The sequence below is a fragment of the Myxocyprinus asiaticus genome, chromosome 11, assembly GCF_019703515.2.
Source record: "Myxocyprinus asiaticus isolate MX2 ecotype Aquarium Trade chromosome 11, UBuf_Myxa_2, whole genome shotgun sequence".
Classification (NCBI taxonomy): Eukaryota; Metazoa; Chordata; class Actinopteri; order Cypriniformes; family Catostomidae; genus Myxocyprinus; species Myxocyprinus asiaticus.
In genome coordinates, this window is record NC_059354.1 from 7,588,315 (window position 1) to 7,603,440 (window position 15,126).

The 15,126-nt window shown below is 42.7% G+C and overlaps 1 protein-coding gene across 3 annotated transcripts in view; it reads right to left on the bottom strand.

The window, feature by feature from the left end:
- Positions 1-15,126, bottom strand: part of LOC127448068 (polypeptide N-acetylgalactosaminyltransferase 13-like) — a 132,408-nt gene that overhangs the window by 100,672 nt on the left and 16,610 nt on the right. For 2 of the 3 annotated variants that reach the window (XM_051710349.1, XM_051710348.1), the window contains exon 2: positions 11,712-11,938. The exons of the other annotated variant lie outside the window; for it this stretch is intronic. In XM_051710349.1, coding sequence (XP_051566309.1) covers positions 11,712-11,853 — 142 coding nt within the window. In that variant the 5' untranslated portion in view covers positions 11,854-11,938. The remainder of the gene's footprint in view (positions 1-11,711; positions 11,939-15,126) is intronic. 3 annotated transcript variants of the gene reach the window in all.

Below are 15,126 nucleotides of genomic sequence, written 5' to 3' on the forward strand. Positions count from 1 at the left end.
ATGTCACAGTTATTCAACCCCTATATAATATTGCTGATTTTAAAACCTACTGCTAGTTTGTATAACCTAAAGTTGGGTTAAAACATGTTTAACCCATTGGGAACTCAAAAACGACCCTTAATTTGCTTCAGCTGTGATGTGTTTATATAAACACGACCCAGGGATGTGTTCAAGGTCTGTTGCAACCATGGTGAAGACCTGTCACAAAAGCCGAGAGAGGAGATAATTTCATTGCACCAAAAGGGCAATGGGTATAAGAAGATTTCCAAGACCTTGAACATTCCTAGAGACACCATTGGGAGCAATATACGGAAGTTCAAAACTTATGGCACAGCAGCAAACCTGCCTGGCTGTGGAAGAAAGCCCAAAATTGCATCAAGAGTCCTTAGCCATCTAATCAGGACAACTAAGAAAAACCCCCGTGTTACTGCAGAAGACTTACAGGATGACCTGATGAAGGCTGGGACAAATGTGTCAGTGGCAACCATAAGAACATCACTTAACAACTAAGGACTTCATGGCCGGACTCCATGACGCACGCCACTCTTGACCAAGAAGCACAAGAAGGGTTGACTGGAATATGCCAGAAGGAATTTGGATAGGCCTGCAGAGTTCTGTGACAGTTATATGGAGTGACGAAACAAAACTGGAACTGTTTGGCCATATGGATCAGCGGTTTGTTTGGCGCAAGAAAGGCGAGGCTTATGACCAGAAGAATACTATCCCCACAGTCAAGCTTGGAGGTGGGTCAGTGATTATGTGGGGCTGTTTTTCTGTTGCAGGAACTGGCAATCTTGACAGTGTGATGGGTATCATGGATTCACAGAAATACCAAAAATACCATTTTGAGGAGGAATGTTATGCCTTCTGTGGTGAACTTGAACCTTGGTGATAATTGGACTCTCCAGCAAGACAATGATCCCAAGCACACTTCCAAGTCAACCAAAGCTTGGTTGAGGAATCAGTTCTGGAATGTTCTAGACTGGCCTTCTCAGTTTCCAGATTTAAATCCCATAGAAATTCTTTGGTGGGATTTAAAGAAAGCAGTTGCAGCACGGAAGCCATCAAACCTCAATGATCTGGAAGTTTAGCACGAGAAGAATGGGCAAAGATTCCACGAGAGAATCTTATACCATGGTCTGTTCGAATACTCGATTCTGATTGGCTTGAATGTGTGCGGTTCAAACCGTTGAATGCACAGGTAGTTCCAGTCAGTTTTATTCACTGTTCGATATTAATCAGGCATGTGATCAGCCAAGGACAAAAAAGAAGGAAGGAAGACCGCAACCCCAGCGACCCCCCCCCCCCCGCGCCACACACACACCTTATATTATATTAGGTCACACAGAGGAGGAATTGACCTTGGACGTTCGCTGTGAAGGAGCCACAACAGTAGCATTATCTGTGGGTGCTATCTCAATGCGCATGTTTTGCTGTTGGATTCTCCATTGTTTAATGTGTTTTGGATGCTCCATATGTTTCCGCAGTGCAGTCTTACCATTTGCTCCATAATAAATAGGTTGGTTACATATGTTGCAAATTGCCTTGCCTGGATCACTGATTTTACTGAAACAATTCAGTGAAAGGGTGCACCCTTCAACCTGGACACTCTCCTGCAACCAACTCTCCTTACCCCTTCATCAATTGTCTTTACTTCAGGGCTGTTCACATCTATCCTAGCCATGAGTTTATGGTATGCTGGAAACAAAGAATAATAGAAATAAATGACATGTAGAATAGTAATTCATTTATCTGACAGTAAAATGACAAATACAACACAACAAATAGTCTCTAATGTTAATAATAAAATGTTAAATCAATTATAAGTCGTAAGTCAACATCAGGAAGGAGGCTAAATCCTATAAGCAACTATTTTCCTGAAATAAATATTTCACATTTGGCCACACAAAATACGAACCATTGTAATTTCTCAATTCTGATTGGCAATTTTAGTTTTAGCAGTTTTTTATTTTTTATTTTTTTTTTTTTTTGCAGTTTAATAGTCAACTAACAATGTTTAATCAAATAGGTTGAACTTTGTGCAAAGATGTCTTATGCTGATGTTAAATATGACTAACAAATGGCATTCCTTCACTACTTTGCATCAGCAATAATTAATTTCAGCAATAATTTGCATGTGTAAAAACTTTATACTGTGGGCTCAGGAGAGCTCCACACACAGCCACTAGATGGTGCCTCTAACTAGTGCTGTCGGCATTAATCCGCATGTAATAATAGTATTTAAAAATGCAGCATTTTGCAGTTTTAGTACATTTAAGTAGACCCTTTATTCCAGCGTGACTTAGAAACGAGGAGTAAGTCAAGTATTTGTATTGTTGTAAGCCATTAAATCGTGGAATGGCCTTAAAATTGTTTAAGGCCATTTCGCGATTTCAGTCTGTTTATAGTCTATAATGTTGCTTTCATGGATATCACATAGACAAGCAAGAATTCCAAAATGTTAAGGTTTTACAGAGCAAGCGGAATGAGCTACAGCAACTGAAAACATTTCTTGACCACTTTCAACAGCATAGCTAATATAATGGAATTCAGCTTGTTTTGTACGGAGAGTGAGAGAAGGAAATCAGGACCTATCAAATGCATCTTTCGCTGTCCAGAAAGGCAATGCAAGACGATCTAAACTCTAATGTGTTGTGTATGTTATGAGCCACTAGAGGCCCCCCGCGCTCACACATCTCTGACTCAAACGCTGAAGGAGAAGCGCTGTTTGTTTACAAAATGCATGCAGCATATTACGGTGAAGCACTACCGTTCATGGACAAATTGTGATTTCATTAATTCAGAGGTCAAAATCCGCAGGTTCCAGAGTGTTTTGAATGGTTTTCCCCTTATCATACAGTAAGTGCTACTTATACTGTTGCTGCCATGTTTGTAACATCGGTTTTTCCACATTTATGTGAAAATGACAAAGAATAAAAATTAAATAATAAATTTTCTCTGGTATGCCAACCCCTCTACATTCTGTGGATGTTATTATTTCTAGATTGTGTACTTAAATTCACAGTTTTGACCAAAAAGTAGTGTATGGTCGCACTACTTTTTCTCTGTGTCTCAATAGGCAGAGCTGTAGATCTAACGACCCTCAGATAAAATTAACCGTTATTTTTTATTCGTTATTTTAGTCAAAATTTTCACTGCAAAAAATGTATGACAGCTGTAACTAATCAATTCTGGCAAGTGACCATGGTATAATTGGGATAATCCATGGCTAGATGTGCGTTAAACGATTTTAAATGCACTTTGCGGAGGCAACCACTTTGCGTCGGGTGGTTTTTCGCCTACACATCGCGCATTTAAAATCGTTTAACACACACCTACAGTAGCCGTGGATTATCCCTTACTTAAGCCGGCAACACACTAGTCGATTTTTCCAAGGATTTTCAGGTGTGAGCTCCATTAACCGGCCGGCCAGGTGGAGGGAGACAGAGCACACATGAGTGTCTCTCAGCAGGAAGTCATTAATCACTTGACCGTCTGGACCCTGCTGAGTTAATGGTTCCAGCAATGGAAAAAAACACATCAAAATGGTTAGAAAAAATCATTCTGTCACTGAGGTGGTGTCATGTGATCTCGTCAAGTGACCAATGAGCTTCTTTTACTGAAGAACTGAAGAGACGTCAAGCTGATCTGAATGTTTTCATTGCACTCAGCTGCATATCATCACAAAAGCTGATTGTAATCCAAAGTGAGTCTGTCACCAAGTGTTTTTTTCTGCCTTTGTTTCCTACATTAAAATGACATCAGAAAGTGGAGCCACAACAGTCTGTTTTCATTGAACTTCTTTACTCACTGAAAGCTGCATATGGCCATACGCATTCTAAGGCAAGCCTCGAGGGGATAAATGCACAATCATGCACTTTCATAGGGTACATGTATGTTACTACATGAATCGCACACCTGGCTCGTTTGGCGCATCTGTTTCGGAACTTGGTGCGTTTTCTCACTCGGATCTGCACCAAAACAATCGGCACAAGACCACCTGGATGGAGAAGAAATCTGTATGTTTTGTAGATTCTGTAGGTTCAATTGAGAGAGTTGGTGAGTTGGTATATGTTTGTCACCCCTCCACCATTTTGTATCTGCAAATTTGTCACACCTCTGACTGAACAGAGCGAGATCTCAGCAAAACTGTCTGCATGTGTGACACCCTCGGCCAAAATCTAGTTGTTTGGAGACTGCTAGTGGGGCGCTGGCTTTATGAAACATTAACCATGTTTTACAATAGTAAACATGTAGTTTTTTTTTAAGGACTATGGTTTTAAAAACCATGGTACATGTACCACAAATGAACAATGGTGTTAATATAGTACATCTAACCAGTACTATTTTGTTGTAGAATGATTATGATTTGTATTTCCATAGTTTTGGTTTTCCTGTATTATTACTGTAGTTTTACCACAAATATCATGGTAAAAATATGGCTACTGCAGTTAAAATATGGTAGATTTTGTGGTTATGGTGTTCTACAAATACTATAGTTGAAATATAGTTACTGATGTAAAACCATGGTAAATTATGTGGTGACTATGGTTTTACTACAAATTTGATGCAAGGGAATTTAATAGTTTTGTGCAATTGTATTCAAAATAGTAAAACTTATTGTGAGGGAATCCAAAATGTATTTCAAGGGACTGCAAAATTATTGCGAGTAGAATACAGAACTTATTGCGAGGGAATGCAAAACCTATTGTGAGGAAGTGCAAAACTATTTCAGAAAATTAATTACCTTCCTGTCCTCAGATGTGCTTGAAGAAACTGACTTTCTTTAGGTTATTTATATTTAGCATCCTACATACCCCAATGCTGTATGTGTAAAAATAATAGTTTCAAAATAATGTATATATTTGCCATTACATTCTTTTAATATGTTCTTCTGAATTAATCAAAAATTAGTAGGCAAAAAAAGTTTATACCCTCTGTTATACCACAAAATAGCCATGAGGGGTGTGCAGCAAAGCCATTATCTGTCTCTGTTGCTATTGAAAAATTATCTGTATCTGTATTCGAAAAGAATCAGATGTGGGCAAAGCTTAAATCAGAAGTGTGTCAAAACTAGTTTCACTAAATAATACATTAGATCACGGTTTCAAAACAATAATGAGTCAAAACTAACTCTTTAATATCTCTATATTTTAGATATATGCATCCCACTAGGAGCCTACTACAGCCTTTGGAATGTAAAAATATAATTTTACATATAATATATAATTTTTTTAGATAAATTTATTTGTGAAATAATTGAATACTGTATATATATAATTAAACATATTGGGAAAATAGCAACTGTGGTAAGTTATGCACAGTACAGATTCCCTATACTGGACGCATATTACACAGCCTGCGTAGGGCACCAACTCCCTAGGGGGGGCACCAGAAACTCCAACGGCTGTCCTTACTCTCACGTTATATGTTATTCAAGGACCCGGTAGCAGTCGCGGAACAAAGACGATTGCCTCAGGCTCACACTATTGTGCCACGCCTCGTCTTGTGATATTTGTATTTGTATGGATTTATTTATTTATTTTTAACATTTTATAACAGTTTGCATGTTAGAACGTGCAAGTCAATTGAATTAACGCTTGGATCCCTTTGATGTTTTAGTGCTGTTTGTGGACTTTTTAGACAGTCCCTTGATAATGGATTTCTCTATTATCATCTCCATGTGAAACAGAAATTGGCCTTAAGCTCCAGTGTTTGAGATGTTCTGCATATTAACAAATTTGTATGCTGGATTTGTATAACGTAGTTTAGCAGCGGGGAAAGATGGAATATGTGACGTCATGAGAATACTATCTCTTACAATATAAAGACAGTGCGTCTTTTATCTTCTTTTATACAACTGGCCACCGAATAGTTTCAGCTACAAAAAAGTGGGGGGCCGCCCAACCCCCCCTTTTTACTCATTATATACTTAATGATATAGCAATTAAGACGGGGAAGCAACAATTCTCCCCTGCATTACTGCATAGATCCCAGTACACTATTTATTTAGCATTAAGATTTGTTCTGCTGCAGCCATTCCAGCAGAGAACAACTGTGAACCATTGCCTGCATGCAAAGCGAAAAAAAACCCAAAGGGTGATTTGTATTTTACGAACAATAAAAACCAAATGATGTGCAGTGGATGGGATATTTGTCTCCAGATATTATATTAACATTAATGACCTAACATTTTTCAGCATTTATTGTAAATCTGATGGGCCCATGAGTTCATGCACAGAAATTCCTGCTTTAAACTGAGCTTGTAAGTTTTGTGTTAGTAGGCCAAATCCTTAACCTTTACATAACCACTTCATTTTAAGCTAATCACTAGTGAAGACCTCAATGAGACAAGATCTTTAGACTGGCCCAACCTTACAAAAATCAATCCTGCAAATGACCGACAGACTGCTGTGCTTGTAAGCCCTGCCTTTCTCAGCACTATGAATGCTTTAGACCTCAACTGACTGTTTAATACCCTAATAGCTTTCCTTCTATAATAAATCCTGCATGTTGGGACACACTGTAATTCAGATAGACACACACTCCCTGTCTGTGCACTTTATTAAAGGCAACAAGCACATCACACAAACTGAATTTATACCAAGACATTTGGTTCAGTAAGTAATGGCAGTTCCAAGAAAGACTGTAATTATGGTTGTTGGTGTACAACATTTAAACCTGAAAGCTGCTTACGGTTCGAGTCCTAAACCTATTAAGCGGGCAGTGTTCCTGTAAGGACAAGGATCCAATGATTCAGGGATTAAACGGGCAGATAGTGAGCAATCACAGTTCAAAGAAACATTTCTAGACTGTGTTTAGAATCGAATACAAGTGTACTACCTACTGAAAAGTGCACAGTATATACTGTATACTGCCTACTAGTTTGTTTGTTTTTTAAACAGTAGTTTGCTACATGTGACAAGTTTACATCCAAGTTACAAATTTAATTTATGCACAAAATCAGAACATTGGAAACAGGGACTAAATACAGTTCAGGGAACGAAAACGAACAAAAAACTTTTGCAGAACGTAACCGTAAAAAGGAACAAAGTATTTTTTAATTGTTCTGGAGTGTAAATGTTATTTTTAAATGCTGGTAACCGGATATAACTAGTTAATTTTTGTTCAGATATTTTTTTTCCATGAAACCAAACACCCCAAAGGGTTAATCACAAACATGTGCTCTGATCCTTAAGAAAACTGCTGCATCACACATTTCTTCGCTTAATCACCCATTGTGGATAATTACTACGTATTCTACACGGCTAATCCAGATACAAGGAAAAGATTATTAGAGGTAAAAGTATTTCTCATTTGTTTCCAAGTCTTCACTGAATTATTTTTGATGCAGTAATACAGGTTTGATGCTGTCGGGTTATGATCTGTATCTGTAATAAAAATTATACTTTATTATTAATTAACTGTATGCTTGTTATGATTTCTATGCTTTTAAATCCACCGTGCAGGGAAAAATATATATTATTTTCTTATTTTCGCTTATTTTGAAGAGGCAAGTGGTTTATTTTTTTAGGCTTGTTTCTCTTGTGAGATCTGGCAACATTGCAACTGATATTTCACCCACCCTTGGCACAGAGTACTGTAAGTTTAAAAAGAATGTTCCCTATCTGTCACTCACTCGAAGTTGTGTCGATGTAGTAACACTAGGGGTTGCCCTTGGGAGCCCCAAACACCTCTGATCTTTGAGAAAAGGCCAATGGGAATTGGCGAGTGGAATTTGCATGCCACTCCCCCGGACATACGGGTATAAAAGGAGCTGGCTTGCAACCACTCATTCAGATTTCCTCCACTGATCCATTCACCTCGAAAGCTGTTGGATTTACGGTGCATTACAGCGGTTTCTCCCCCTCTTGCACCGGTGGTGTGCAGAGAACACCCCTGGGCGCTTCAGCAGCTAAAAGAGTATATTCTTCCTAATAAAAGAGTATATTTTCCTACTAAAAGAGTGGCACAGATGGTTTAAGGATGCCTTTCCATCTGTGTATAATTCCTGGTTGCGGTCACTATCTCTCCGCTTCGGACGGCCACGATCGCTGTCTCACGTGCTTGGGCGCTGCCCACGTGGTGACATCGTTCGTGGATGGGTCATGTCCTCATTGCGAGAACATGACCATGGCAACGTTGCGGTCACGGCATTCCTTTGTCAGAGGGAAAGCCACCCCAGTGGCTCCCCCCCTCGGTCCTTCTACCTACGGTTATGAGACCGCGGCGGTTAGCACTGGGGGCGATTTGGGGACCTCAACGGGAGCTTCTCTGCCGGGAAACCCCCTACGGACCTCCCATTCCCCAGTACGCTCGTGTGCCCCGGTAGAGTTCTGGGATGAGACCGCCGGCTCGTCTCAGGGCGAGTTCACAATCTCATTTGGGGCTCGCGAAGAGGATGAGCTCTAGATCGCAGCATCGGAGAGTGGGCTCGTCCAGTCTGACGCCGAAGACTCGACTGGGTTCCCACCCTCGGGTGTGGTCGCCCAGTCGCAGGCTGATGCGTAGCTGGCGGCCATGCTTGCCCGGGCGGCTGCGAGCGTTGGGCTGGAGTGGAACCCTCCACACCCCCCGATCCCTCGCTGCTCGACGATTGGTTCCAGGGCTCAGAACGCCGCTCACGGCCGCGCCCCGCCCCAGTTCCTTTCTTCCCAGTGCATGATGAGCTCACGAGATCGTGGTGGGCACCTCTCACTGCCCGGACCCAATTTATGGGCTCCTCCGCTCTCACTACCATCACTATCAAGATCCCGCACCCTGTCTGCTCATCGCCAAGCTGTCTCCCCCTGCGGCAGCAACACCGGCTCAGCCGCAGCCCACCTCAGGAGGCCGACCACAGCGTGGAGCCACCCGCAGGAAGCAGACGCCACCCGTCTCACGGCCCGCCGCTAAGAACCCGAGGAAGGCTTCAAAGTGCCCCTGAGACAGGCGACCCAGGGAGACGGAGACTCGCTACAGACCTGGAGCTGGTAAACAGACCACTCCATCCCCCGGTGGAGGACCGGGAGGATAATCCTTGTTTTCCTTTTCTTATGATTTTGCCACACACCCAAAGGACTGCGGTACCCACATTTTCAAGAAAAGAGCGATTTCCTCACGTCCTGGGTCACACATTCGGTGTCCACGGCCGTCATTATCACGACCGCCGGGCACCACACCTTTATGGCAGGCATGGCGCTCCGGAGGCGGGCCCCCCGACCCTGCGCGCCCAGCTGTGGCACAATTGCACCCACGCCAGGATGGTTGCGACAGGCCACGAGGACGATTTCCCTCCTCCCCCTTCCCGGACTGGTCCTATGGTGGGTATACGGAGCCAGGTAAGTGCTTCGATGTCCACAGACTTAGCACGGCCACGAGTTCGGGGCTCGAGCCCCCCCAACGTGGCGCCTCAGGCTCCGTCCTGCCGCGAGGCCCCATCCGCCGGTACATCCGACGCGATTGTTCCCTTGGTCCCCCTCGCCCGGAGCTTGGGGCCATGGCTTGTGCTCCCCAACCTGTCGTGGTGGCTGACCAGGACCGTCCGACTCGGCTACACGATTCAGTTCGCCAGGTCCACTTCACCTCGGTGATGGGCGAGAACGCCGCTGCCTTCTATGGAAGGACGCGATAGAGCTGTCCCTCCTGCCGAGATGAAGAAAGGGTTTTACAGCCCCTACTTCATCGTACCAAAGAAAGGCGGTGGGTTGCGGCCAATCTTGGACCTGCGAGTACTGAACCGGGCCTTTCACAGATTCCCGTTCAAGATGCTGATGCAAAAACGCATTTTAGTCCGGCATCAAGATTGTTTCGCGTCAGTAGACCTGAAGGATGAGTACTTCCACATCTTGGTTTTACCTCGACACAGGCCCTTCCAGCAGTTTGCTTTCGAGGGCCGGGTATACCAGTACAAGGTCCTCCCCTTCAGTCTGTCTCTGTCACCTCGCGCCTTCACAAAAGTCGCAGAGGCAGTCCTTGCCCCTCTAAGGGAAGTGGGCGTCCACATCCTCAACTATCTCGACGACTGGCTGATTCTCGCTCACTCTCGGGATTTGTTGTGTGCACACAGGGACTTGGTGCTCAGCCACCTCAGCCAGCTGGGGCTTCGGGTCAACTGGGAAAAGAGCAAGCTCTCCCCAGTTCAGTGCATCTCTTTTCTCGGCATGGAGTTAGACTCAGTCTCTATGATGGCGCGCCTCACAAACGAGCATGCACAGTTGGTGCTGAACTGTCTGAAGGTGTTCAGGCGGAGAACGGCTGTCCCACTGAAGCAACTTCAGAGGCTCCTGGGGCATATGGCGTCCTCGGCGGCGGTCACACCACTCGGGTTGATGCATATGAGACCACTTCAGCACTGGCCCTAGACTCGAGTCCCGAGATGGGCATGGTGCCGCGGGGCACATCGCATGGCCATCACGCCGATCTGCCGCCACCTGTTCAGCCCTTGGACAGACCTTGCATTTCTGCGGGCAGGGGTCCCCTTAGTGCAGGTGTCCAGGCGTGTCGTGGTTATGACAGACGCCTCCAGGCGTGGCTGGGGCGCCGTGTGCAATGGGCGCGCAGTCGCCGGCTCCTGGACGGGGCCACGACTGTGTTGGCGTATCAACTGCCTCGAGTTGCTGGCAGTAGGCTCGTCCTGCGGAGGCTTCGGCCATTGATCCAGGACAAGCATGTGTTGGTCTGGATGGACAACATGGCGACGGTAGCGTACATCAACCGTAGCAGACGCACTGTCGCAGCAGGTCACGCTCAGGGGAGAGTGGAGACTCCACCCCCAGGTGGTCCAGCTGATTTGGAGTCGATTCGGTCAAGCGCAGGTAGACCTGTTCCCTTCCCGGGAATCCTCCCACTGTCCGCTTTGGTATGCCCTGACCGAGGCTCCCCTGATGGGCTGGCACACAGCTGGCCCCGGGTTCTACGCAAGTATGCATTCCCCCAGTGAGCCTACTTGCATAGCTGCTGTGCAAGATCAGGGAGGACGAGGAGGTCATCCTAGTAGCACCTTACTGGCCCACCCAGACTTGGTTCTCGGACCTCACGCTCCTTGCAACAGTCTCCCCCCCTGGCAAATTCCCCTGAGGAAGGACCTTCTTTCTCAGGGATGGGGCACCATCTGGCACCCGCGATCAGACCTCTGGAATCTCAACGTCTGGCCCTTGGACGGGACGTGGAATACCTAAGTGGCCTACCGCCTGCGGTGGTAGACACGATCACTCAGGCTAGGGCTCCCTCTACAAGGCACCTGTATGCCTTGAAGTGGCATCTGTTCGATAAGTGGTTCTTCCTGACACGGAGACCCCCAGAGATGCGCAGTCGGGTCAGAGCTTTCCTTCCTGCAGGAGAGGCTGGAGGGGCGGCATTCCCTTCCACCTTGAAGGTGTATGTGGCCGCTATAGCAGCGCACCACGATGCAGTTGACGGTAAGTCTCTTAGGAAGCACAACCTGGTCATCGGGTTCCTTAGAGGTGCAAGGAGGCTGAATACTCCCAGACCGTGCCTCGTCCCCTCGTGGGACCTCTCTGTGGTCCTTGGGGCCTACGGGGAGCTCCATTTGAGCCCCTGGAGTCAGTTGAGCTAAAGGCAGTTGTGTTTATTGTTTTTTTTTTTACCTGTAGTTTTGCTCAATACCAACCTCCTCTGCATAGGTGCATATCTGGCCTTCTTAAGAGGCAAGACATATGGAAAGTGGACACCTGCACCTCTGCAACATTGTGTTAAGCAGTCTTACTGACCTCTGAGTGCAGGCAGCAGTGAGCCATCATTCTTGTTGTCACATTTGTTGCACTCACTGAAGTACAGCAGCAGGAAGACATCCATCAGCACCCACACCAGAGAGGTGGTCAGTACCACCTTACAATACACAAAGCGTCTCATGAGCGGCTGCTGTCAGGACCCCACAGACAGACAGGAGATGGGGCGGGGGGTGATGGGACAGGACAAACGCCCAGATGTCATCCCACTGCATGAAGATAAACAGTAACACTTTATTTTATGTCCCTGTTACAGTGTAATTACCAAAGTAAGTACAGAGTACTAAATAATGTACTTAATATGTGACTGAGTTATGGAATAACACATATTTACACATTGCAATTATCTATGTGTAATAGACAAGTATGATTACATATGTGTAACAGGCCAGTCTTGTTCCATACCTATTACTGTAATAGGAAGATCACTCGTTTCAATCAACTCACTAGTACACAGCTGAATACAACTAATGGCTTCATAATTATATTAGAATTCAGTGTCATTTTTAACCTGTCACAAATGCTGTATATTGAGCTTAACTTCTACTGAACCTGGAATATTACATTAAGAATGTAACTTACACTGTAACTATGAGATATTTTTGGTACAATACCTGATACAACAAATAGAAAAGAAAAAAACTATAATAAACACACTCATAAAACATTCTAATTTACATAACTGAGTCAAAAGCATAGTGATTAAATGCAGAATTTTACAAGGCCCCAATATTTTGCTACAAAAAGAAGATGAAAATGCTGTGGATGGATTTCTGTGAAGTGACTGGATGATAACTGCAATTTTGTAAACCAGTTTTTTTTTTTTAAGCAGTTTATTGGAAATACTTTACAATTAAGGTTGTATAACATTAATTAACTACATTAGTTAACATAAGTTAACAATGCATAATCATTTTATGGTAATTTTTAATCCTGGTTATGCTAATTACAACATATACTAGAGCATTTTTAACATTAAAAATGGTGTACTTAACATATGTAAGTCAATGCATTATGAACTAACATGAAATAACAATAATTTTGTGTAAATGTAGAGATTGACATTAACCAAGATTAATAAATGCTGTAAAAATATTGTTCATTTTTTAGATCACGATACCTAATGCATTTAATAATGTTAATGAATAGAACCTTGTTGTAACGTGCAACACAAACTGGTTCAATAAACTGAATTGTTAAATTGTTTCCAATTAAAACTCAAGTCTTTGACTCGGATTCAAGACACACAGGCGCAAAATACTGTTTATTTTGTATATACATGTGTGTGTGTGTGTGTGTGTGTGCATGTGTGTGTGTGTATGTATGTATGTGTTTATATGTGTATATATGTTTATATATTATATATATATATATATATATATATATATATATATATATATATATATATATATTTGTTTATATGTGTATATATGTTTATATATATATATATATTATATATATATACATATATATATATATATACATATATATATACATATATATATATATATATATATATATATATATATATATATATATATATATATCAGTTGAAGTCAGAAGTTTACATACATTTAGGTTGAAGTCATAAAAACTCATTTTTTTAACCACTCCACAGATTTCATATAAGCAAACTATAGTTTTGGCAAGTTGTTTAGGACATCTACTTTGTGCATGACACGAGTAATTTTTCCAACAATTGTTTACAGACAGATTGTTTCACTTTTAATTGACTATATCACAATTCCAGCAGGTCAGAGGTTTACATACACTAAGTTAACTGTGCCTTTAAGCAGCTTGGAAAATTCCTAAAAATTATGTCAAGCCTAATTTAGCTTCTGATAGGCTAATTGGCTAATTGGAGTCAACTGGAGGTGTACCTGTGGATGTATTTTAAGGCCTACCTTCAAACTCAGTGCCTCATTGCTTGACATCATGGCAAAATCAAAAGAAATCAGCCTAGCCACAAAAAATTGTGGACCTCCACAAGTCTGGTACATCCTTGGGAGCAATTTCCAAACGCCTAAAGGTACCACGTTCATCAAACAATAGCACACAAGTATAAACACCATGGGACCACGCAGCCATCATACCACTCAGGAAGGAGACGCATTCTGTCTCCTAGAGATTATCATAGTTTGGTGCGAAAAATGCAAATCAATCCCAGAACAACAGCAAAGGACCTTGTGTAGGTGCTGGAGGAAACAGGTAGATAAGTATCTATATCCACAGTAAAACGAGTCCTATATCGACATAACTTGAAAGGCTGCTCAGCAAGGAAGAAGCCTCTGCTCCAAAACTGCCATAAAAAGCTAGACTACATTTTGCAAGTGCACACGGAGACAAAGATCTTACTTTTTGGAGAAATGTCCTCTGATGAAACAAAAATATAACTGTTTGGCCATAATGACCATCGTTATGTTTGGAGGAAAAAGGGTGAGGCTTGCAAGCCGAAGAACACCATCCCAACCGTGAAGCATGGTGATGGCAGCATCATGTTGTGGAGGTGCTTTGCTGCAGGAGGGACTGGTGCACTTCACAAAATAGATGGCATCATGAGGAAGTGAAATTATGTGGATATATTGAAGCAACATCTCAAGACATCAGCCGGGAAGTTAAAGCTCGGTTGCAAATGGGTCTTCCAAATGGACAATGACCCCAAGCATACCTCCAAAGTTGTGGCAAAATGGCTTAAGGACAACAAAGTCAAGATATTGGAGTGGCCATCACAAAGCCCTGACCTCAGTCTGATAGAAAATTTGTGGGCAGAACTGAAAAAGTGTGTGTGAGCAAGGAGGCCTACAAACCTGACTCAGTTACACCAGTTCTGTCTGGAGGAATGGGCCAAAATTCCTAACTGACCTAAGACAGGGAATGTTTTCTACGATTAAATGTCAGGAATTGTGAAAAACTGAGTTTAAATATATTTTGCTACGGTCGATGTAAATTTCTGACTTCAAATATATATATATATATATATATATATATATATATATATATATATATACACACACACTGGTGGCCAAAAGTTTGGAATAATGTACAGATTTTGCTCTTATGGAAAGAAATTGGTACTTTATTCTCCAAAGTAGCATTCAGCTGATCACAATGTATAGTCAGGACATTAATAACATGAAAAATTACTATTACAATTTGAAAAAAATGTTCAGAACTTCTTAAACTACTTCAAAGAGTTCTCATAAAAAAATCCTCCACGTGCAGCAATGGCATCTTTGCAGATCCTTGGCATTCTAGCTGTCAGTTTGTCCAGATACTCAAGTGACATTTCACCCCACGCTTCCTGTAGCACTTGCCATAGATGTGGCTGTTTTGTCGGGCACTGCTCACGCACCTTAGAGTCTAGCAGATCCCACAAAAGCTCTATGGAGTTAAGATC